The sequence below is a fragment of the Cnephaeus nilssonii genome (assembly GCF_951640355.1).
Source record: "Cnephaeus nilssonii genome assembly, chromosome: 7".
Classification (NCBI taxonomy): Eukaryota; Metazoa; Chordata; class Mammalia; order Chiroptera; family Vespertilionidae; genus Cnephaeus; species Cnephaeus nilssonii.
The window spans coordinates 23,864,935-23,887,901 of record NC_137078.1 but is presented as its reverse complement, the minus strand read 5'-3'; the positions used below and the strand labels follow the sequence as shown (position 1 = coordinate 23,887,901).

Genomic DNA, 22,967 nt, shown 5'->3' with positions numbered 1-22,967 from the left:
TCCCATTCTACACACCCTCCTTAGGTAAACTCTTCCAATATCCTTGGCTCATCTAAAACCCAGATGATGACTATTTTCAAATTACTGTCTTCAGTTTGGGTCTCTCTGTCTTTACATTCAGAACCAGTTGCTACCTGGATATCTCTACTTGGATATACCAACAGAAATCTCAAGAGCAGCATGTCCCAAATTATCTTACATGGCAAAATTTGACCTTTTCTTGTCTCAAAAAGGCATCACCTTCTACAGATTTACCCACAAACATGAGAATCGTTGTCATCTCTTTCTCCCTGTCTTACTGTCTCTACTCAATTCCTAGTCCAGTCCAGTATTTCTTGAATCTGTTCTTGCTTTTTTGTCTTCACTGGTCATTTCCTAAGTTCAAGCCCACATCTTTGTAGCCCCAGTTATATTGATATCTTCCTAATTAATCTTCCTGTCTATAATCTTGTTTCTCAAACCATTTATGTTAACTATTAGAGTGTTCATTTTTTTTTCTAAATGCAGATATGATTAAGGCTTCTCATCATCTTCAGAATAAAAAATAAGTTATGATGATGATGTTAATTAGATAACGGTAGCACTTACCAAGCACTTATTATGTACCAGGTACTGTGTTTAAAAATCTTAGTCTAAATTAAGTCATAGAATTCTCATAATGACCATTTGACTTGATGTACTCTCCTTTTTACCAATAAGAAAAATGAGTTGAGAGGAGATAAAATCATTTACCAAGAGTTGCAGAGCCAAGAAATGTCAGAGCCACACTAGACCAATGTTGTTTTTTTTCATATCCTTTCTATTATATTGTCTTCACACAAACCTTTCCTACCTCTGGGTTTTCATTTTTTGAATGCTATGAAATATTAAAAGGATCTTGCTTCTCTTGGTGCATTGACCACTTCAGCCCTTGTGACTGCTAAGTGTAAATAGGGGCAAGCAAATCTTTACAGAAGTGGTTCCTCTGGATCAGGAATAGGTTTGGATGTGAGATGCATGATTTTTTTTTTCTTTAATTCACTGTCTACCCTATCCACCAAAAACTGATCATGCCTGTAAGGATATACAGTTTCAGGTGGTGTGGCATAACTATATAATGCTGAGAAGCAACAAACCACTGCCTGGGTAATGATAAGTGATGTGTTTTTTTTTTAATTTGTTTTTAAGAATCTGGCTAGCCATTTAAAAAAATTGAAAAAAATCATTAGCACAAAGGTATAGAATTGTTTTAATAATTTTATAATGTTAGATGTAATCAATTAGTTGCTATGGGTTAGTCACTGAACACTTTTCAGTACATCAGTGAAAATAAAAGTGTTTAACAGACCTCTTTTTGAAAAATCACAAGATATCTTCCAGGGCAAGTTGGGGTATCCATGATGATGGCTTTTAACTTTCAACAATTTCCTAAAAGAATGTACTTCCACAGAGCTGAATGGATCCAGATGTTGCTCAGAAATTTTGTGATAGCTCTCAGTTTCATATGCATGACTCTGGTACTCAATAGACTTGCTGTTCTACTGAGGTGTCTTCCTGGTGGGGCTAAAATGTCTCTGGTAGGTCACACTTACATCCAGATAGGCTGCATTTGGCCATTGAACTGCATTCTGGCTAGTAAAGATTGCACACACACGGAGTCAAAGAGAGGCGCGGCTTTTATTCCCAGTCCTATCACTTACTAGCAGTGTGGCCTTTCAGCCTCAAGCTTCGTTTTTCTCTTGTAGTAAATAAGGATGATAGCACCTACAATAGGGTATTGTAGGTTATAGGGGATAATGTATGTGGGTGCTTTGTACAATATGTGGGATAATGTATGTGGGTGCTTTGTACAATATGTGGAGTAAGAACAATATATTTTACAGTAAGAACACAAATATTCCTTATCTCTGTCTCATCCTTCTTCACCTTACTTGTCTCAACTACCTGTCACCCCCTTCAAATCAAATAAATTTTTATGGAAAACAGGTCTAGGAAAGTCATTTTCTTGCAAGTTTCCTAGACCTTCATTATCTTTTTGGGGGTCAATTTTTAAAATTCCAAATCTTCTTTGTTACTATATTACTCAGATTCTTTTCAGCATTAACTGCCAAGATTCTAGGATCCTATCATTTTATTACTTTCTAGGCTGTGCTTGCCCAAAGTAAATAAATATATGAAACTATACTATATCAATAGCATGATAAATAAGAACTTAACACAGTTTTTATGATGAAGTAGCTGCTTTTCAAGATAATGTGTTAAAAATGTCCTGTTCTGTAACACATCCCCTAGGCAGTATCTGTGCAAGGATTAACAACAAGGACTTTTAAGAGGTAGGCAGTTTTGAGGAAATGTACTTCGAGCTGAAGGCCACCTCTATTCCCAACCCCCAGCCTACCTTCTACTCTGTTAACCACAAATCCATCAAGCCTGTAAGTACACATTTTCATGGCCTTAGAATGCTGGGGAACACCAGACTTGGTAATTGTAAATGGTAGGTGGTCCTTTTGAAAGAAGTCTTGTGAGATTTTTCCTATGAACAGGTAGTCACAGTGACAGACACTGTCCATCAGACGTAACAAAGGGTCGCTCTGCAAGTGTGTTCTATACAGAAAGTATCGCTGACCGTACTTTAAAAGAATTTTCCTCTAAACATTTTCAAGTGTTAAGGAAAATGTTAGAGTTGATTCTACAGTTGGCATTTTGAATGTGATATTTTGCCCTAAAGAATCATTGTTTTAGATTTTTAACATGGGAAACAGTGTAATATGTAGAGAAAGTGTGCTTCCATCTGTGATATGTTTGTGTTTATGGAGTCATTTATCCACTGGTTCCAATCTGTCAAGTTCACATCTGCGTGTCTGATTTAGTTGATTCCTAGACATATACAGATTTAATATACTTCTTGCAACATTCCATAGATTTATTTATTAATCTGATGCTTTTTTTGTTTTTATGCTGCCCTCATAACTCAACTCCTGTAGAGAAAATGATTAAAAAGCAGTTTCACCCTTTAGAAGTATTATTAGACTTTGAGTCTTGTGCTATTTGTTGAATGTGTTAGTTTCAGGATTTGTTATGCTAAATTTTGTAAAGGCACTTGCTGAATTGAGTAAAATTTAAAATGTAAAATCTAAAAGAAGGCATTTCAATTCTTTCTCTTTATTTGATCTTCTGAAAATACTATTGAACTGAAAAAATAAGAGACTCCATTTATAAAAAATGGCAAACAAGTTATCAAATGAGGTACTATGTGACCAAGTTTTTTTTTAATATAAGAATAAAATTCTCTTTAGTCATAGTAAGGGCTTCTTTGAAAAAGCAGATATTCTTAGCCAATCTGTAGTCACAGTACTTGATAATCATGATTTGCTAGGTGTCTGTTGGGTCTGACTGTGATTCTGCACATGTATGGACAGGGCAGATGAAACGTGATCTGTGCACTTCAGGAGCTCTGTAATGTAACTGTAGAGATGACACATGTACGGAAACAACTGCATTACAAGTGCATGAGGTGTTATAACATTGATAGAACTAAACGTTTTATGAGTTTAGATAAGGGGAGATCGCCAGTTGGATGTCAAGGATGTCTTTATAGAAAAGATGAACCTGAAGACAGTTTCACACAGATTATTGTCATTACTGTTTCTAATAACACTAGAGGCCTGATGCATGAAATTTGTGCAAGAGTAGGGCTGCCAGCACCGGCTTCCCTCCGGCACGCAGGACCCGGGCTTCCCTCTGGCCTCCAGCAGGCACCCGGGACTCGGGCTTCCCTCCAGCTGCTGGTAGGCACCCTGGACCTGGGCTTCCCTCCAGCAGCCGGCAGGGACCTGGGACCTGGGCTTCCCTTGCAGCCCCAGCTTTGTCTGAAAGGTCGTCGGGAAGGACATCTGGTCTAATTAGCATATTATGCTTTTATTATTATAGACTAGAGGCCCTGTGCATGAAATTTGTGCATTCGAGTGGGTCCCTCAGCCCAGCCTGCACCCTCTTGCAGCCTGGGACCCCTCACTTCTTACCGCCCACCTGCTTGCTGCTCCTTACCGCTCAGCTCACTGCTCCTTAGCACTGTGGCAGTGGGCTCCAGCCACTGCCGCTGCATTCACCAGCAGTGAGCCTGGCTTCTGGCTGAGCAGCGTTCCCCCTGTGGGAGTGCACTGACCACTGGGGGCAGCTCCTGCCTTGAGTGTTTGCCCCCTGGTGGTCAGTGCATGTCAGAGCGACTGGTCATTCCGCTGTTCAGTCAATTTGCATATTAGCCTTTTATTATATAGGATTTGGAGAGTAACCAGGACTTAAAACTCCTGCTTACCTATGTTTTTTTTTTTCCCATTTGGTTAACTGAGAGTATGATATAATGGTTAAGAATAAAATATCTGTCATATTCTTAATAAATGTTACCTATCATCTCGTCATCATCAGTTTTACTTGGCTGCAAAAACTCAATGCAATCCTTGCTCCTCTAAGAAGCCTTTCCTATCAAACCAAAGTGTATGAGTTTCTCCTTTCTCTTTATTCCTAGAGAATCCTCAGCATATCATTACTAGAGCATTAACCTGTTACATCAAATTCAAATTGTTGCTTTACTTCTCTCTCACACTGAAGTTCCTTGAGGTGATGGAATATGCACATCTCAAACCCAGCATTATTCCTGCTACTGTTATTCACATTATTCCTAGTGTGTAAGGCACAATAATTTTTTGTTGAATGGATGATTGAACTCAAAGATTACATTTGGTATAAGAAAATGGATATTTATACAATGTTGATAACAGTGATGATGGAAAGAATTGGATGAATTCAGGATATGTTTTGAGATAGAGTTGGCAGGATTTATTGCTGGATTTAGATGTGGAGAAGGAGGGAGAAGTATAAACCAAAGCTTGAGGAACTTGGGAATGCCATTAGTTGAGATGAGGGAACTGGAGGAAGAGTAGGCTCTGTTTTGCAGATGTTATTTGAGAAGCCTACTCCACTTTTGAGTAGAGCTATCAAATAGTTAGTTGCATATGAATCTGGAGCTCAAACAAGAGATCTAGACAAAAATATAAATCAGGAAGTCAGTAGCATATAGATGGTATTAAGGCTAATTAGCAGGATGAAATTGCCTTGTGAGAAAATATAAGTTCAGAAGAGAAGAGGGCCCAATGCCAAACTTGGAGTGCTCCAGCATTTAGTGGTCTGGAAGAGGTGGAGAAGCTCACTGAGAAATTGAGGAAGCAGGAGAAAAGACCAGGAAGCTTGCTCAGAGAACTGCCAATTGGTCATGTGCTGCCTGATGGATTTGAATGAAAAGTAAGAAGTGATCATTGCATTTGGCAACATGATGATTGTTGACCTTGAAAGTGCAGTGGTGGGGTCTGAAAGCTAAACTGGAATAGGTTCATGACTGAATAGGAAGTGAGGAGTAGAAATCTGTAGGAGCTAAATATTTGAGTAGACTACAGGGATGGAAATTATGTCTTTTAGTGTCACCAGCCTTAGGTTTCCAACCTTCCAGATTATTTTATCAGATCCCAAACTGAACTCATGATGGCCCTCCAAAATCTGTTCTTCTCCCTAGGTTTTCTATTATTAATGAATTCACGTTCCTTCCAATGATCCAGCTAGAACCCTCATGGTTAATGTAGTTGTCCGCTTCCTCCAATTAGCCCATGTAATTAGTTGCCATGGGCTGTTGCGTCTTCTCCACAGCATTTTTCAAATTGGACTCCTCCTTTTCATTGCCACTACCACTGCCACTGCCACTTGAGTTGCTCTTCCCAAGAACCAATAAGCTCTTCTTCAAACTCCTCTAATAGTTTCCAAAGTGCTCCCTGCTTTTATTCTCTCCCTTATCAATACATATGTCCATCACAACTAGAATATTCTTCCTAAAACACAGCATTGCTCATGTTATTCTCCTGCTAAAAATAAAACCGTATCCTTTTAGCCTGGCAGTCAGAACCCTCTAACTTTTTAACCTTACCTCCCATTACCTTCTTTGCATTCATCCTGATGTTCTGAAGAATTTGCTGTTTCTTAAATATAACCGGCATTGTTTCTCCTCCACACCATCACTTTCACCTCTGCTTGATGTGCCTTCCCCTCCCTTCTCTTGTCTCTTCTATATTTCCAAATACCTATTACTGCTAACAAGTGGTGGAATCTTCCTTAAAGATTAGGAAATTTCAGGGCTTTTAGTGCTACTGCTTTACTTATCAGTTCTATAAAGGTTTCATAATACGATTTTTTAGTTAAACCACAATTACCTGTGCCACCATGACCTCAGCCAAGCTTTGTTTTTCAGAATTGAGCACAGATATGATTTACTGCTTGAAGTAAAGTTTCTTGTACGCTTTTCTAACAGTCAGGGGTCATTATATTCTGTAAACAGAGTATATCTAGAAAAAGCCTTCTGCTAGACCCTACTCTTTGCTCAGTAGCAGCTTCCCAATGATTTTGATGAGGCAGCCAGAAGGAAAGGTGAGCATGATATCAAATAAAAAGCAGCTTTCCGCAACTGGCTAATTACTCATTAATACACTACACTGTGTTCTTTGTTTATGGTTGCTGATATTTGGGGGTGGGGGAAGAACGGTGTTTGTGGAATTATTACTCTTGAGTTTTAGCTTTTTAAAATGGAGGTGCCTTTTAGAAATTTTGCTCACTGCTACATAATCTAAGAGAAGGAAAACAGAAGCTCTGTAAAGATTGTAGTCATAGCCCAGCCGATGTTGCTCAGAGGTTGAGTGTCAACCTATGAACCAGAAGATCATGGTTTGATTCCCTGTGAGGGCATATGCTTGGATTGTAGGCTCAATCCCCAGTATGGGGTGTGCAGGAGGCAACCAATCAATGATTCTCTCTCATCATTGATGTTTCTATCTCTCTCCCTTCTTCTCTGAAATCAATGATATATATATACTAGCAGCCCGGTGCACAAAATTCGTGCACGGGATAGGGGAGGGTCCCCTCAGCCCAGTCTGCACCCTCTCCAATCCGGGACCCCTTGGGGGAAGTCGGACATCCCTCTCACAATCCGGGACCACTGGCTCCTAACTGCTCACTTGCCTGCCTGCCTGCCTGATTGCCCCTAACCACTTCTGCCTGCCTGCCTGATCACCCCCTAACCACTCCCCTGCCAGCCTGATGGATGCCTAACTGCTCCCCTGCTTGCCCGATTGCCCTCAACTGCCCTTTCCTGCTGGCCTGGTAACCCCCAACTGCCCTCCCCTGCTGGGCTGATAACCTGAAACTTCCCTCCACTGCCGGCCCAGTAGCCCCCAACTGCCCTCCCCTGCCAGCCCGGTCACCCCCAATTGCTCTCCCCTGCCGGCCCAGTCGCCCCCAACTGCCCTCCCCTGCTGGCCTGGTTGCCCCTAATTGCCCTCCCCTGCTGGCCTAATCACCCACAACTACCCTCCCCTGCCGGCCATCTTGTGGTGGCCATCTTTGACCACATGTGGGTGGCCATCTTGTATGAGGGTGTGAGGGTCAATTTGCATATTACCTCTTTATTATATAGGAGATTATATACATATATATATATACACACACACACACACATATATATATATATATATATATATATATATATATATACATATATACATATACATATATATATATATATATATATATATATATATATATATATATATATGATTGTGGTTATAGAAAAAAGAATTGCTCATTACAATATTAACCTGAGTGATATCATCTTTTCCACCTATCAGTGACCTTAGGGAATTGCTCCTAAGAAGTAAGTTGAAGATATCTTTTCAAGATGTTCTCTTATGATTCATGTTGCCTTTCTGTTAGGTATTTCAGTGTTCATCCAATTATTGGAATATAAAGTAGGTTTTAGGCCTCTTTATTTTGTACCTAATCTTTTAAGAATTAAGTTGGACTATTAGCTAAAGGGAAGCAATTGCAAATACAAAAGTTTATTTTGTACCTAATTTTTTAAGAATTAAGTTGGACTATTAGCTAAAGAGAAGAATTAAGTTGGACTATTAGCTAAAGGGAAGCAATTGAAAAGATGGGATTGAAAATAACATCTTTAATGAACTTGATGCTGGAGCAGTATTATGAAGAGTCAGTATTTCTAGAAAAAGAGAAGTGAGATGATCATCTGATTAAGAACCTCCACTAGGCTGTTACAAGAATATTATCTGTTTGGCCTTCCAGTAGATGGCAGCATGTCAGCCCTCCCTGCCAGCTGTTAATTGTAGTCAACTATGTTGGAACATGAGGGGTATTGTAATTAGAAGTGTGGAATACAGATTTGAGAATTCAGAATAACTCTAGATTTTTAGAAAAACCTAGAGTTCAAATAAAAGAAAAATGTCTCATATTTTGAGTGGGATAACAAGCCTTTACTAAGTAAACTTACCTCCTTAAAATTACTTTTTATTAGTACTACTAATAAAGGAAAATGGAATTATAATTTTATGAAGGAAAACCTGGACATACTTGCATCAACTTCTTTGTAAAAAATGTTTTGTTTTGTGTTCCTTCATCTGTTTGCTCTCGCTTTAAATTTCCCCAGGAAACTTTATGTTTTAGCATCCTTAATTGACACTGACAAAATTGTCAAGCACAGAATTTCCTGGAGGCTTGGCCCTTTTGTGTCAGCATGAGTTATAGACCTCAGTCTTTTGATACTCGCTTCCCCTTTTATTTAAATGAGGAAATAACTGCCCCTATTCTGGATAATTTTTAATTAGAGATCTTAAAACTCTATTATTTAAAGTTTATTAGTGGAAGGACAATTAAGTGTTCTTATAAGTTGATTATTATATATACAAGATGGCTCATAGCTGGCATTAAAATGCTCTGTGTTTTCTTATAAGTATTTCAGTATTTTAAATTTTGGCAGAATTTTTTTGAGCAATTAATAGTGTAATAGAAAAACTGAAAATAGTAGATTTAGGCTAATTATATTGATAATTACAGTAAAGCATTGATATGTAAGCATCCAGCGATATCACTGGGCATTTAAAGTACATAAATTTTTATTATAATCTAAGAGCAGTTTTCTTAGGGAATATATTATTTTAAATTTACATTTTCTTTTCTTTTTTCTACAGGAAGGAACTTGAAACATTCAAAGGTAATTTTGTGTTTAATTCTTCACTTTAAAGTAGATGAGACTTAATTGATGTCAGATGTTCTTTCTTGATGATGATGATGAACGAACTCATTCCTTTTTCTTTAAATCAGTTTACATAAAAAAAGTTTGCTTAATACTGTTCGTCAGTTTTATTTTATCACAAGTGATTTTGATATTGTTTAGCTGTAACACATGTATCAAGTGAGAGTTGCTACTAATGACCATTATAAGTAACTAGAGGCCCAGTGAATGAAATTTCTGCATGGGTAGGGTCCCTAGGCCTGGCCGGCGATCAGGGCAGATTGGGGCCTTCTGGCTGCCTCCCTTCATTCCACGCTGCTCCCTGGTGGTCAGTGCACATCATAGCGAGTGATCGGTCTACCTGTTGAACTCCTGTTGGGACAATTTGCATATTAGGCTTTTATATATATATAGATACATTAGGATGGCACAGTGCTAACTTTGAGGTTGCTGAGAATCATAATTTCAAAAGATTCTGGTTTCTGTTATGTAAACTCTGGACCACAAGGACAGTGTGTGGTGATAGAGATAGAGCTTTGCTTCTGCAATTGACCCACAGTTACTTGAACCTGCTGAGAGGTACTCAGTACTGGGTCACATTATGCCACTGTCTTGAAATTTGGGATAAGTCTCTTAATGTTTTTCAGGATTTTTTTTAATCTACAAAATTAGAATTTCTGATGAACTATATTCTGATATGCTAAAAGCATTCAGCATTGCTTTTTAATTTTAGGGAACTTCTGAGGGTAGAGCATTGAAGAATTCTTGGTCATGTTGACTCTTACTAGGCATGGAGAAACACTAGTGAAAAATAGGGAAAACCACAGACTTTCCAAGTAGCTCAAAGCCCTTCCAATTCACTGTTTTTCAACTGCTCATTAGCAATTCAGTAGTGAAATCACTATTCTCAGAGAGACTCATTTCAATTATATTTCACATATAAGCTAGTATTGTCCTTTTGATTTACTGAATGATTAAGGATTTTCCACTATCCTCCTACTATATAATAAAGAGGTAATATGCAAATTGACCCTCACACCCTCACAAAGATGGCTGCCTACAACCAGGCTGGCAGGGGGGGTTAGTGAGGGACAACCAAACGACTGAACAAGCAGGCTGCATGGGGCGACCAGGCCAGCGGGGGCGGGGGGGGCAGTTAGGGGTGAGTAGGCCAGCAGGGGAGGCAGTTGGGGGCAACCAGGCTGGCAGGGGTGGCAGTAAGGGGTACCAGGCCGGTGGGGGTGGGGTCAGTTAGGAGCGACCAGGCCCGCAGGGAGGGGGAAGTTGGGGGCGACCAGGCTGGCAGGGGGGGCAGTTAGGGGCGATCAGGCCGGCAGAGGTGGCAGTTAGGAGCAACCAGGCAGGCAGACAGGTGAGCCAGTGGTCCAGGATTGTGAGAGGGATGTCTGACTGCCGGTTTAGGCACGATCCCTGAAAACTGGCAGTCAGACATTCCCCCAAGGGGTCCTAGATTGGAGAGGGTGCAGGCTGGGCTGAGGGGACCCCCACGTGCACAAATTTCGTGCACCGGGCCTCTAGTACATTTATAGTTGAACTAGAGGCCCAGTGCACGAAATTCGTGCACAGGTATGGTCCCTCTGCCTGGCCGGTGATCAGGGCCAATCAGAGCCAATCAGGGCCATCTTGCCCAGTCCCAATTGGGGCCGATTGGGGCTGGTGGCCAGGGAGGGACCGTGGGAGGGCTCCAGGGCCCGTCTTGCTCAGTCCTGATTAATTGGACCCCAGCAGCAAGCTAACCTACCAGTCGGAGCACCTGCTCCCTGGTGGTCAGTGCACATCATAGCGACTGGTTGACCAGTCGTCTGTCTGCCTCCTGGTGGTCAGTGCATGTCATAGCAAGCGGTTGAGTGGCCTTAGCATATCATTAGCATATTATGCTTTGATTGGTTGAACAGTCAAATAGTTGACCAGACACTTAGCATATTAGTCTTTTATTATATACTAGAGGCCCGATGCATGAAAATTCGTGCAAGAGTAGGCCTTCCTTCCCCTGGCTGCTGGCACCAGTTTCCCTTCAGCACCTGGGACCTAGGCTTCACTCCTTTGGCTGCCAGCAGGCACCCGGGACCCAGGCTTCTCTCCTCCAGCCACCGGCAGACACCCGGGACCCGGGCTTCCCTCTTCCGGCCACCCGCAGGTGCCTGGGACCTGCATTTTCTTTTCTTTTTTTTTTATTTATTGATTTTTTAAAAAATTTCTTTATTGATTAAGGTGTCACATATTTGTCCTCATCCCCCCATTCCCATCCCCCACCCCACCCCCCTGTTGTCCTTAACCATTGGTTAGGCTCGTATGCATGCACACAAGTCCTTTGGTTGATCTCTCCCCCCTACCCCCACCCTCCCCTACCCTCCCTCTGAGGCCCGACAGTCCGATCGATGCCTCCTTGTTTCTGGGTCTGTTCTTGTTCATCAGTCTATGTTGTTCATCATTTCCCCTAGATGAGTGAGATCATGTGTCACTAGAGATATACTTATAAGAACCGAATGTGAGACGAGCAATAATAGTTATGCTGACAGGCAAATGAATCAGTCTGTAGTAAGTTTCTTTCTGGACCAACAGTTCTTTTGAGACCCAATTTCAATGTCCACCAGTTCCTTATGTGTACATGTCGGCACTGACTTTTCAGCTCTGGGTGGTGGACCAATGGTGGAAATGCAGGTCCGACTCCCTCTGGTTTGGTCTCGCCCGGACCCAGGGGCGCGGCTTCACCCGGACTCAGGGGAGTGCGGCCTCACCCGGACCTGGGACCCAGCATCACCTGGGCCCCGGGGCACGTGGCCTCACCCAGACCCAGGTGCGCATGGCCTCACCCGGTCCCGGGATCCAGCCTCACCCGGACCCAGGGGCACGTGGCCTCACCCGGGACCTGCATTTTCCTCCTCTGGCTGCCTGCAGGCATCCGGGACCTGGGCTGCTTCCCTCCTCCAGCCACCGGCAGGCACCTGGGACTCAGGCTGGCTGCCCTTGGGCCGCCTGCAGATACCCGGGACCTGGGCTGACTTCTCGCGGGCCACCTGCAGGCACCTTGGACCTGGGCTGGCTTCCCTCCGGCCCCAGCTTTGTCAGGAAGGATGTCTGGAATGACATCCAGTCTAATAAGCATTTTACCCCTTTATTATCTATATTAATAAAAGGGTAATATGCTAATTAGACCAGGTCAACTGGACATCTTCTGGACGTCCGACTTCCTTCTGGACAAAGCCACAGTGGTGGGGGCTGAGGAGAGGCAGTTAGGGGCGATCAGGCCAGCAGGTGAGCAAGCAGTTAGGGGCGATCAGGCTGGCGGGGGAGCAAGCAGTTAGAGGCAAGAGCAGGCTGGCACAGGGGGGCAAGAAGTTAGGGGTGAGATCAGGCCGGCACAGGGGAGCAAGCAGTTAGGGGCAATCAGGCTGGTGGGGGAGCAAGCAATTGGGGGTGATCAGGCTGGCAAGGGAGCAGTTAGGGGGCAATCAGACTGGCAGGCAGAGGTAGTTAGGGGTGATCAGGTAGGCAGGCAGGTGAGCAATTAGGAGTCAGCGGTCCCGCATTGTGAGAGGGATGTCCGACTGCCGATTTAGGCACGATCTGGGATTGGGCTTAAACCAGCAGTCGTATATTCCCTGAAGGGTCCCAGATTGGAGAGGGTGCAGGCCGGGCTAAGGGACACCCCCCTTCTGTGCACGAATTTTATGCACGGGGCCTCTAGGTATAGATAAGATTGTTAAGTGTGTGATCTGATTGGATGTTTAGAAGAAATGACTAATCCTCAAGATAAAAGGTATAAAGGCTTATTTCTGCTATGACTTGAATTGAACAGATTTGCTTTGGCTAGATTTTTATTTAACTGCCTACAGTTATAGTATATGATTAAGTTCATGGTCAGTGTGTTGAGGAAATGTTAAATGATCCTGTAATATAATGTATTATCATGGCTGTCATTATTCTTAATCAGTTTTTGAACCGTGACTCATGTACATTATTTTTTTTAATCAGTGGTTTGAAATAAGATTTGAAATCCTCATAAAATGGTCTTTTCCATCTCATTCTTTCTTTTAGTCAGCTACAACCTTCTTATATAGCATTAGAAGGAAGAAAAAACTCAAGTTAATATTTAAAGACAAGCAGGGACACACTGGTTATGCAAAAATGTCAACTTGCATCTCAGTACTGAGGTGTCCTTTTTTTTTTTTTTTAGTATGACATACCCAATAGAATAATTCAATTTATGGTGGTATAGCTTGTTTATACATACATCCCTAATTATGTACAACATATAACAGTACATCTAACCTACCCACAGGCCAATTAAAATTCTGAACAAACTATAAATTGATTATTGTATCATACCAAGTTTTTTAGTATCGATATTCATTAAAATTTCTTTCCTCTTGAATATTTTTGCTAATTTTTAAAAGCATAGGTACCATATAATAAAAGAAGAAATGTAACTGCTCTTCTAAGACATTATATAGAAAAGGGAAATAATTCAAACAAGTTGTAACAATTTATTTTTGAACATCATTGCCTTTGCTTTTATTTTTCCTTTATATTAGGGTTCAGGAAAACAAAAGGTATTACTTCCTTCAATTGTTTTATTCAATTTGTAGTTGTATTTGAAAGCTTTTTTCTGTTGGTGAAAAACTAACTTTTGGAGACAAAAACTCAAAAATAGTAACACTCAAAGTAATAATATAGGTCAGTGTCATCCACTGAGTTCTAGATTCTGCCTTCTTTCTTCCATTGAAGTTAATGCGTCAAGTTCGCCTTTCACTTGTGCCACATGTAGCAAATCTCTACAACATGATGGAAACTAGCTGATGTTTGTTTGTTTGGTTAATACTCGTAGCAGAAAGGTTTTCTGTGTTCCTCACATATTGCTATATTCCTCAAATATTTATATTCCTTTAAACTTTTTAGTAATATTTACTTGAATAATAGACAATAGAAAAAGGAGGGTAGAATCCTAAAACTCTTAAATTTTTATTTTCAATGGGGAAGGAATTCCATTATTATAAGCACATGTAGAATACTAAATGTACGAGGGTTCCTTGTTTTATTGCTCTTCACTTAAAAAAAATTCTTTATTGTTAAAAGCATTACATATGTCTCCTCCCCGCACCCCCATTGACTTCTCTCCAGCTACTCCCATCCCCTAGCACATGCCCTCAACCCCTCTACTATCTGTGTCCATTGGTTATGCTCATATGCATGCATACAAGTTTTTTGGTTATCTCTTACCTCCCCCCCCTCCCCACACACTCCCCCTGCCTTCCCTCTGAGTTTGATGGTCCGTTTCATGCTTCTATGTCTCTGGATCTATTTTTGTTCATCAGTTTATGTTGTTCATTATATTCCACAAATGACTGCAATCATGTGATATTTATCTTTCTCCGATTGGCTTATTTTGCTTAGCATAATGCTCTCCAGGTCCATCATGCTGTTGCAAATGGAAAGAGTTCTTTCTTTTTTACAGCAGCATAGTATTCCATGTATACATATACCATGGTTTTATTAATCCACTCATCTGCTGATGGGCACTTAGGCTATTTCCAAATCTTAGCTATTGCAAATTGAGGTGCTATGAACATAGGGGTGCATATGTCCTTTCTGATTGGTGTTTCTGATTTCTTGGGATATAGTCCTAGAAGTGGGATTATTGGGTCAAATGAGAGTTCCATTTTTAAATTTTTGAGGAAACTCCATACTGTCTTCCATAGTGGCTGCACGAGTCTGCATTCCCACGAGCAGTGAAGGAGGGTTCCTTTTTCTCTGCATCCTCACCAGCACTTGTCATTTGTTGATTTGTTGATGATAGCCATTCTGACAGGTGTGAGATGGTACCTCATTGTCGTTTTGATTTGCATCTCTCGGATGATTAGTGACTTTGAGCATGTTTTCATATGTCTCTTGGCTTTCTGTATGTCCACTTTCGAAAAGTGTCTATTTAGGACCTTTGCCCATTTTTTGTTTAGATTGTTTTTCTTTTGTTAAGTTGTATGAGTTCCCTATAAATTTTGGAGATTACACCCTTATCGGATGTAACATTTGCAAATATGTTCTCCCATATTGTGCTTCACTTTATAACACTTAGAAGATATTCCGTTTTTTATAAATTGAAGGTTTGTGACAACCTTGTGTTGAACAAGTCTATTGATGCTGTTTTTTCAACATTCTCTCACTTCGTGTCTCTGTCACACTTTGGTAATTCTCACAATATTTCAAGCGTTTTCATCCTACCTAATAATAGACAAATATGCAAATTGACCATACCTCCAACACGCCCACAAGCCACGCCCACCATCCAATCAGAGCGAATATGCAAATTAACCCAACCAAGATGGCTACAGCCACAGAGAGCAAGGTTTCCTAGGTAACAGAGGAAGCCAAGCTTTCCACCTGCCCTTGCCAGGCCTAAGCCTCCACTCAAGCTACAAAGTTTCAATTATAGAAGGTAAACAAATTCAAACAGAATGGCAGCAGAATGGAGCTTGAGAGAGCAGGCCAGGTTTGCCGGCGGCAACAGGGGAAGCAAAGCTTTCCGCACACCCTGGCCGGGCCCAGCCTCTGCTTAAGGCTACATAGTTTCAATTATAACCCCAACAGAAATGGCTGCCGGCCGCAGAGGGAGCCCCAGGCTTGGCTCCGCTCCAGGCTACAAAGTTTCAATTGTAGAAGGAAAATAAATTCCAGATACCAGGGCCTCCGCTTGGGTTGCCAGAGGGCGTGGCTGGCCTGCAAACCACCAACTGGCCCCTCGCTCAGGCCGCCCCACACCCCAAGGGAACCCCACCCTTATCCAGGACACCCTTCAGGGCAAACCAGCTGGCCCCCACCCATGTACCAGGCCTCTATCCTATCTAATAAAAGAGTAATATGCAGATTGATCATCACTGCAACACACAATATAGCTGCCCCCATGTGGACACAAGATGGCCACCACAAGATGGCCAGCAGGAGAGGGCAGTTGGGAGGCACCCAGCCTGCAAGGGAGGGCAGTTGAGAGGGACCAGGCCTGCAAGGGAGGGCAGTTGGAGGTGATCAACCCTGCAGGAGAGGGCAGTTAGGGGTGACCAGGCCGGCAGAGGAGGGAAGTTGGGGGCAAACAGGCTGGCAGCAGAGTGGTTAGGGGGTGATCAGGCTGGCAGGCAGAAGCGGTTAGGGGCAATCAGGAAGGCAGGCAAGTGAGCAGTTGGGAGCCAGCAGTCCTGGATTGTGAGAGGGATGTCCGACTGCCCTCCAGGGGTCCCAGATTGGATAGGGTACAGGCTGGGTTGAGGGACAACCCCCCTCCGTGCACGAATTTCATGCACCGGGCCTCTAGTTATTATTATAATTGTTATGGTGATTTGTGATCAGTCAGCAGAAATCAATTATTGGGTCAAGACCCTCCATCAGCAAAATGATTACAATCTGTTGAACACTTAGATGACAGTTAACATTTTTTTTAGCAGTAAAGTAGTTTTAAATAGATATATACATTATTTCCTTAGACATAATGCTATTACACACTTAGTAAACTACAGTATAGTGAACACAACTCTTATATGTACTGGGAAACCAAAAAATTTGTGTGACTCGCTTTATTGCAGTTGTCTGAAATGGAGCCTGCATATCCCTGAGGTATGCCTGGAAGTTTTTCACACTCCTTAAAGACATGTGAAATTGGCCATGAATACACATATCTATTATTTAGGGAGTATTCATCATTTTACACTTTCATTTTTAAAATAGACTGTCCATGTATAAACCTTAAAATCACTCCTAAGATTTTAAGTGTAAGTCTAGAAATATTGTGCCATTGAAAAGAGGTAAAAGTAAGAATATCTAAGGTTTCTATCTTAATATGGTTTTAATATGCAGATTTGTTCTTTAACCTTTCCTTAAATGCCTTACCAAATTTAATTGTCATTCTCCATTTTCTCTATAAAACATACTGACAGCCATAGCATGCTGAATGCTGGTGGCTGATGGGCTGCTCATCTGTACATCTAAACATTTTTGCTTCCACTAGTTGCATTGAATGCTTACCCAAGTTAGTTGTGTTTGCTCCTGAACTCATTTATACTTATTATTGTGATATATAGTTTAATTATCAGATAAAATGATGAAATTTCAGTGTTAAGGAGAACTGTAAGAAAACTAAGTTGACTGCTTTAGAAGACTTATGTAAGTAAGTGGCTTTAAACATTGATGTAAAGGGTATAATTAAGAAAACATTGGGGAAAAATAAAAATCCTAAAAGATTCTGTGCACAGATTGTTTCACATCTTAAATTCCTGCTCTACTTCTAAAAATAGAGTGGAAATTTTATCCACTGCAGTATGGGTGGCTTATGCAAGAATTTTCAAATCAGTGGACCTATACTCAGAGAATTCATGAATAAAAAGTATGGTTATATTTTAAATTAAAGTGTTTTAGTGGGTTTCTATATTAATACCTTTTTAAAAGCTAAATTTGCAACATGGGGTCCAGTGGTATCATATAAGAGGATGTCCATCATGATAGCCTCCTTAGTGTTAAAACACCCAGCCATGCCAGAAATGTGACTTGCCAGTGTGAAAACATGCTAGGATTTAGGAGTTATCCCTGTGACAGTGAGTGGATCATCATCAGAGTGTGTGGAAAAAGACAGCTAAGACCAGCCTGATACAGTGTGATCACATAGCTTGGAAAGCAGTGCCAATGAAGGAAATAGGTCTGAGTGGTCAGAGAAATAGGGGAAAGACAATTTAGTGACAAGGAAGCTCAGAGAGGAAAGAGTTTAAAGGAAAAGTGGTTACCAGTGATACAAATAATGCAAAGAAGTTGAACAGAATGGGGAAATCCCATTGGATTTGACAGTGAATAGGTAATTGGTGGCTTAAAAGAGCTATTTGTAAAGGAAAAACCCAGATTGAATATTAGAAGTATATGAGAAAGTAGAAAATAAAGGTCACATGAACTAACTATTCTCTCATAAGTGAAAAGGAAGAAACCCTATCTAATAAAAGAGTAATATGCAAATTGACTATCACTCCAACACACAAGATGGCTGCCCCTATGTGGTCAAAGATTCTGCCCCCATGTGGACACAAGATGGCCAGCAGGGGAGGGCAGTTGGGAGGGACCAGGCCTGCAATGGAGGGCAGTTGGGGGCAATCAAGCCTGCAGGGGAGGGCAATTAGGGGTGACCAGGCTGGCAGAGGAGGGAACTTGGGGGCAACCCTGCAGGGAAGGGCAATTGGGGGGGACCAGGCCTGCAGGGGAGAGCAGTTGGGGATGACCAGGCCTGCATGGGAGGGCAATTAGGGGCAAACAGGCTGGCAGGGGAGCAGTTAGGCATCAATCAGGCTGGCAGGGGAGTGGTTAGGTGGTGATCAGGCTGGCAGGCAGAAGCGGTTAGGGGCAATCAGGAAGGCAGGCAGGCGAGCAGTTGGGAGCCAGCAGTCCTGGATTGTGAGAGGGATGTCCGACTGCCCGTTTAGGCCTGATCCTACCGGGATCGAGCCTAAATGGGCAATCCGACATCCCTTGAGGGGTCCCAGGTTGGAGAGGGTGCAGGTTGGGCTGAGGGACACCCCACCCCCGTGCACGAATTTCGTGCACCGGGCCTCTAGTGAAAAGATAATGAGAGAGAATCAGAGTCAGGATTAGGGGAGAAGGTAAAATGAAAGATGTTAATTATGATCCTAGAGAGGATGGAAAGTAGTGCTATTCAGGTAGGTTATCCTTGAAGAGGACCCAGGGACATCTCTTTACCTGAGACCTCAACAAAGGAAAGGATGGCTGGTAATATGGGGAAAAGTTGACTTGGAGGAAGTAAGTTTTTGAGCCTCTATTGTAAGGAAAGATCATCTCCATTGCAGAGCTTGACTCAGGAGTAGAAATTAAAACCAAAACAAATATGCTTTGTTAACACAGAACTGGGGCTGGAAAGAGCATACATATATGGTGGGTTAGCAGAGCATGGTAATCTTGGATGCTGATGAGAGTAAAAGTAAAATGATTGGCCATGGAATTAAGGCTGGAAAGGACAGGCCTGACTAGCCCAGTAAAATTAGCAAGATATGAAGTACTGGGCATAGTATACACCAGAAAGGTGAACACATAAATAGTTTAGGTGGATCTTGTGGTCAAAAATGGAATTTCAGTTTGAGATCTTACAGGTAGAGCATTTCCCAGTGATGATCATGACTAAATTTAAGTCAACATAGAAGTCATAAGATTGAATAGGTCATCTAAATTAGAGCATTCTGAGACCATTAGGAATCTCAATTGTTAGGATGACTCTTGGATATGGATTATGCATACTGCTGGCTTGGCAGCCCTTAACATGTTACAGATCTAGTTATGATGTAGATGATAAACTTGGTAGTTTGTTGGTTCAATTCAAGGGTTAGCTTAACATCTAAGGCAAAACTGTTCAGTCAGCATTTGACAATATTTAAGTGTTGGAGACTCAGGTTAGATAGTATAACTGTCCTCTGTCCTCAAGGATCTGAAGCACTATGGCAAAGCTTATAGGACAGAATGGCAAATGTATAATTTTAATGCAATGTAAAAATATTTTAATAGACATAAGCACACTAAGGTGGGAAGAATCTACTCTTTAGAGAAAGGCAATGGCATTTATGCTGGATCTGCTCACCAGGCTGAAAAAGGTAGTAAGGACATTCAGGAAGAAGAAAGAACAATTGCAAAGATGCAGAGATGTTTATTTTATTTTAAGAGTACAAGTTAAATTTTAACTTCTTGTTCAGTGAGGGAACTACAAATAATTTGTTAAGGCTAAGGCATCTGGTGTGTGGGGTGAAGTAGTGAGGGATGAAGTAGAGGTGTAGGCAGGGAACAAAAGATACCAGACTTCTATGTCATGCAAAGGTTTAGACTTTTTCCTTTGGGCCAGTAGTCTCCAAAGAGGCATGTGAGTATGCAAAACAGTAGAAGTAGAGATAAAAACTGAAACTTCTCTTGGCTTCTTTTTTATGTCATTCTTTTAAACTTCAGTTTTGGTTACATTACAGGAATTCATGTATGCATATGATATATAAATATACACATTGGGAGTGCATGTTAAATGTTTTTATTCATGGAGGGGTGGGTGGTCAAAAGAGCTTAAGAAGTATTGTTATTGCTCATAGAGACAGGGTAGGAGTGAGAAAACCCAGAGGGTTTTAATTAGGGTGACAGGATTACATTTGCAATTTAGAACAAATTTTCTGGGGTCATATAGAAGATAGATTGGAAAGAGCAGCTCTAGAGTGAGAGATTAGTTGGGGAATTATTTTAAAAATTTGAACTAAGAAAATGGTAGAATGGAGAGAAAGACACAGATTCAACAAACTAAGTAGCTAGAATAAAAGGAATTTCTGTTTTAATGACTGTTGCAAGGAGTCTAGAATGACTCCTAGAATTCTGGGCAGGGTAGTTTTTTTATTCACCAGGATATGTGATATAGATAAAGGAGAAAGTTCAGGAGAGAATGGTAGCGAATTCTGGGTTTTTCGGGAGGAGGTGAAAGTGTCAATTTATTCATGACTGCAGGCAAGTTCCCAATAATTACACAAAATTGCACAACTTTTTGGTATTAGCTATATTGAGAAATACTTTTTTAAAACAATTTTATTAGGTTTGATTTATATACCACAAGATTCATTGATTTTTAAGTGTATGATTCAGTGATTTTTAGTAAATTTATAGTCACCATCACCACAGTCTAGTATTAAAACATTTTTATCATCCACAGCAATTCCTTTCTGCCTGTTTGCATTCAATACCCACTTACATCCCCAGCTCCAGGCAATCAATAATCAGTTTCTGTCTTTGTAAATTTGCCTTTTCTGGACATTTCATTTAAATGCAGTCATGCAATATATAGTCTTTTTGCATCTGGCTTCTTTCACTCAGTGTTAAATTTTTAAGGTTTATTCATGTTGTTGCATATACTAGTATTAGTAGATTGTTCTTTTTTGTTGTTGAATTAATATTCCATTGTATGAGTATACTACATTTTGTTTACCCATTTACCAGTTAATGGACATTTTGTTAATCCTCACCTGAGGATATTTTTCCATTGAGTTTTAGAGAGAGTGTAAGGAAGTGGGGGAGGGAGAGATAGTAACATCAATGTGTGAGAGACACATCGATTGGTTGCCTCTCACGCATGCCCTAAACAGGACTGGGGATTGAGCGTGCAACACAGGTGTGTGCACTTGACTGGAATCGAACCCAGGACCCTTCAGTCTTCAGGCTAATGCTCTATCCACTAAGCCAAACTAGCTAGGGCTGATGGGACATTTTGGATTGCTTCCAGTTTTTGGCTATTGTGAATAATGCTGCTATAAACTTTCATAGGCAAGCCTTTTTGTGAATATATGTTTCCATTTCTCTTCATTATATAGCTAAGACTAGAATTTCTAGATTCTATAATAAATTTGTTTAACTTTCTATGAAACTGCTGAACTGTTTTCCAAAGTTGCTGTACCATTTTACATTCTCTCAAGCAATGTATGAAGATTGCACTTTCTCCTCATGCTTGCCAACACTTGTTATTAACTCTTATATCTACTCTTACATCTAGTTATATGATCCTTTTTTTAATGATCTATTTTGAGTTTATGTGATGTAAAACTTAAGGTTGTTTTTTTTTTTTTTTACATACTGATATCCAATTTTCTTGGCACTATTTTTTTCTTTTGAATTCCTCTATAAGCACTATGTTAGCTGTGTCCCACAGATTTTATATGTTACATATTTTTTTCAATTACAGTTTATAGTCAATATTATTTTATATTAGTTTCAGGGATACAACATAGTGGCTGGACAATCATATACTTTACAAGTATTCCCCCCAATATTACCAGTACTCACTTGGCACCATACATAGTTATTACAATATTATTGACTAAACTAGAGGCCTGGTGCACAAAATTCGTGCCCTCAGGGGAGGTTCCTCAGCCCAGCCTGTGCCCTCTCACAGTCTGGGAGCCCTTGGGGGATGTCTGACTGATGGGTTAGGCCGCAGGGAGTGGGCCTAAGCTGGCAGTCAGATATCCTTAGGGCTGCCGTGGAGGCAGGAGAGCCTTCCGCCACCACCACTGCACTCGCCAGCCATGAGCCCAGCTTCTGGCTGAGCGGCGCTCCCCCTGTGGGAGCACACTGACCACCAGGGCGCAGCTCCTGCCTTTAGTGGGATCGGGCCAAAACTGGTCCCGGATTGCGAGAGGACACAAGCCAGGCCGAGTGACCCCACCAGTGTACAATTGGTGCCAGGGAGGCACGCGGGAAGTTGGTCAGCTGGGGAGGGACCGCGGGAAGGCTCCAGGGTGTGTCGGCCTGTCTCGCTGAGTCCTGATCAGCCGGACCCCAGCAGCAAGCTTACCTACTGGTCAGAGCGTCTGCCCCATGGTGGTCAGTGCACGTCATAGTGAGCAGTTGAGCGCCTTAGCATATCATTAGCATATTACACTTTGATTGGTTGAATGGACAACTGGACACCTAGCATATTAGGCTTTTAATATATAGGATTTCCTATGCTGTATTTTACAACTCCATGACTGTTTTGTAAGTACCAATCTGTACTTCTCAATCACTTCACCCAAATCCTTCCCCTCTGGCAACCCATTAGTCTGTTCTCTGTATCCATGAGTCTGTTTCTGTTTTGTTTGCTCATTTATATTGTTCAGAACTAATTTTTGAAAAGACTATCTTTTTTCTCACTGGATTACTTTGGCAACTTTGAAAGAAACTAATGCCCGTAATGTAAGAGTTTATTTCTGGACTCTAGATTTTGTTTCTTATTACCAATACCACCATGCCTTGATTACTGTAGCTTTGTAATAAATTTCAAAATTGGCAAGTGCAAATCCTCCAACTTTGTTCTTAT

General features: G+C 41.4%; 1 protein-coding gene across 1 annotated transcript in view; it reads left to right on the top strand.

Annotated features, from left to right (window-relative positions):
- The window catches only part of DTNBP1 (dystrobrevin binding protein 1), a 152,199-nt gene that overhangs the window by 68,676 nt on the left and 60,556 nt on the right, over positions 1–22,967 (top strand). Inside the window, exon 7 of the mRNA XM_079776853.1 lies at positions 9,057–9,079. Within this exon, the coding sequence (XP_079632979.1) occupies positions 9,057–9,079 (23 nt within the window). The remainder of the gene's footprint in view (positions 1–9,056; positions 9,080–22,967) is intronic.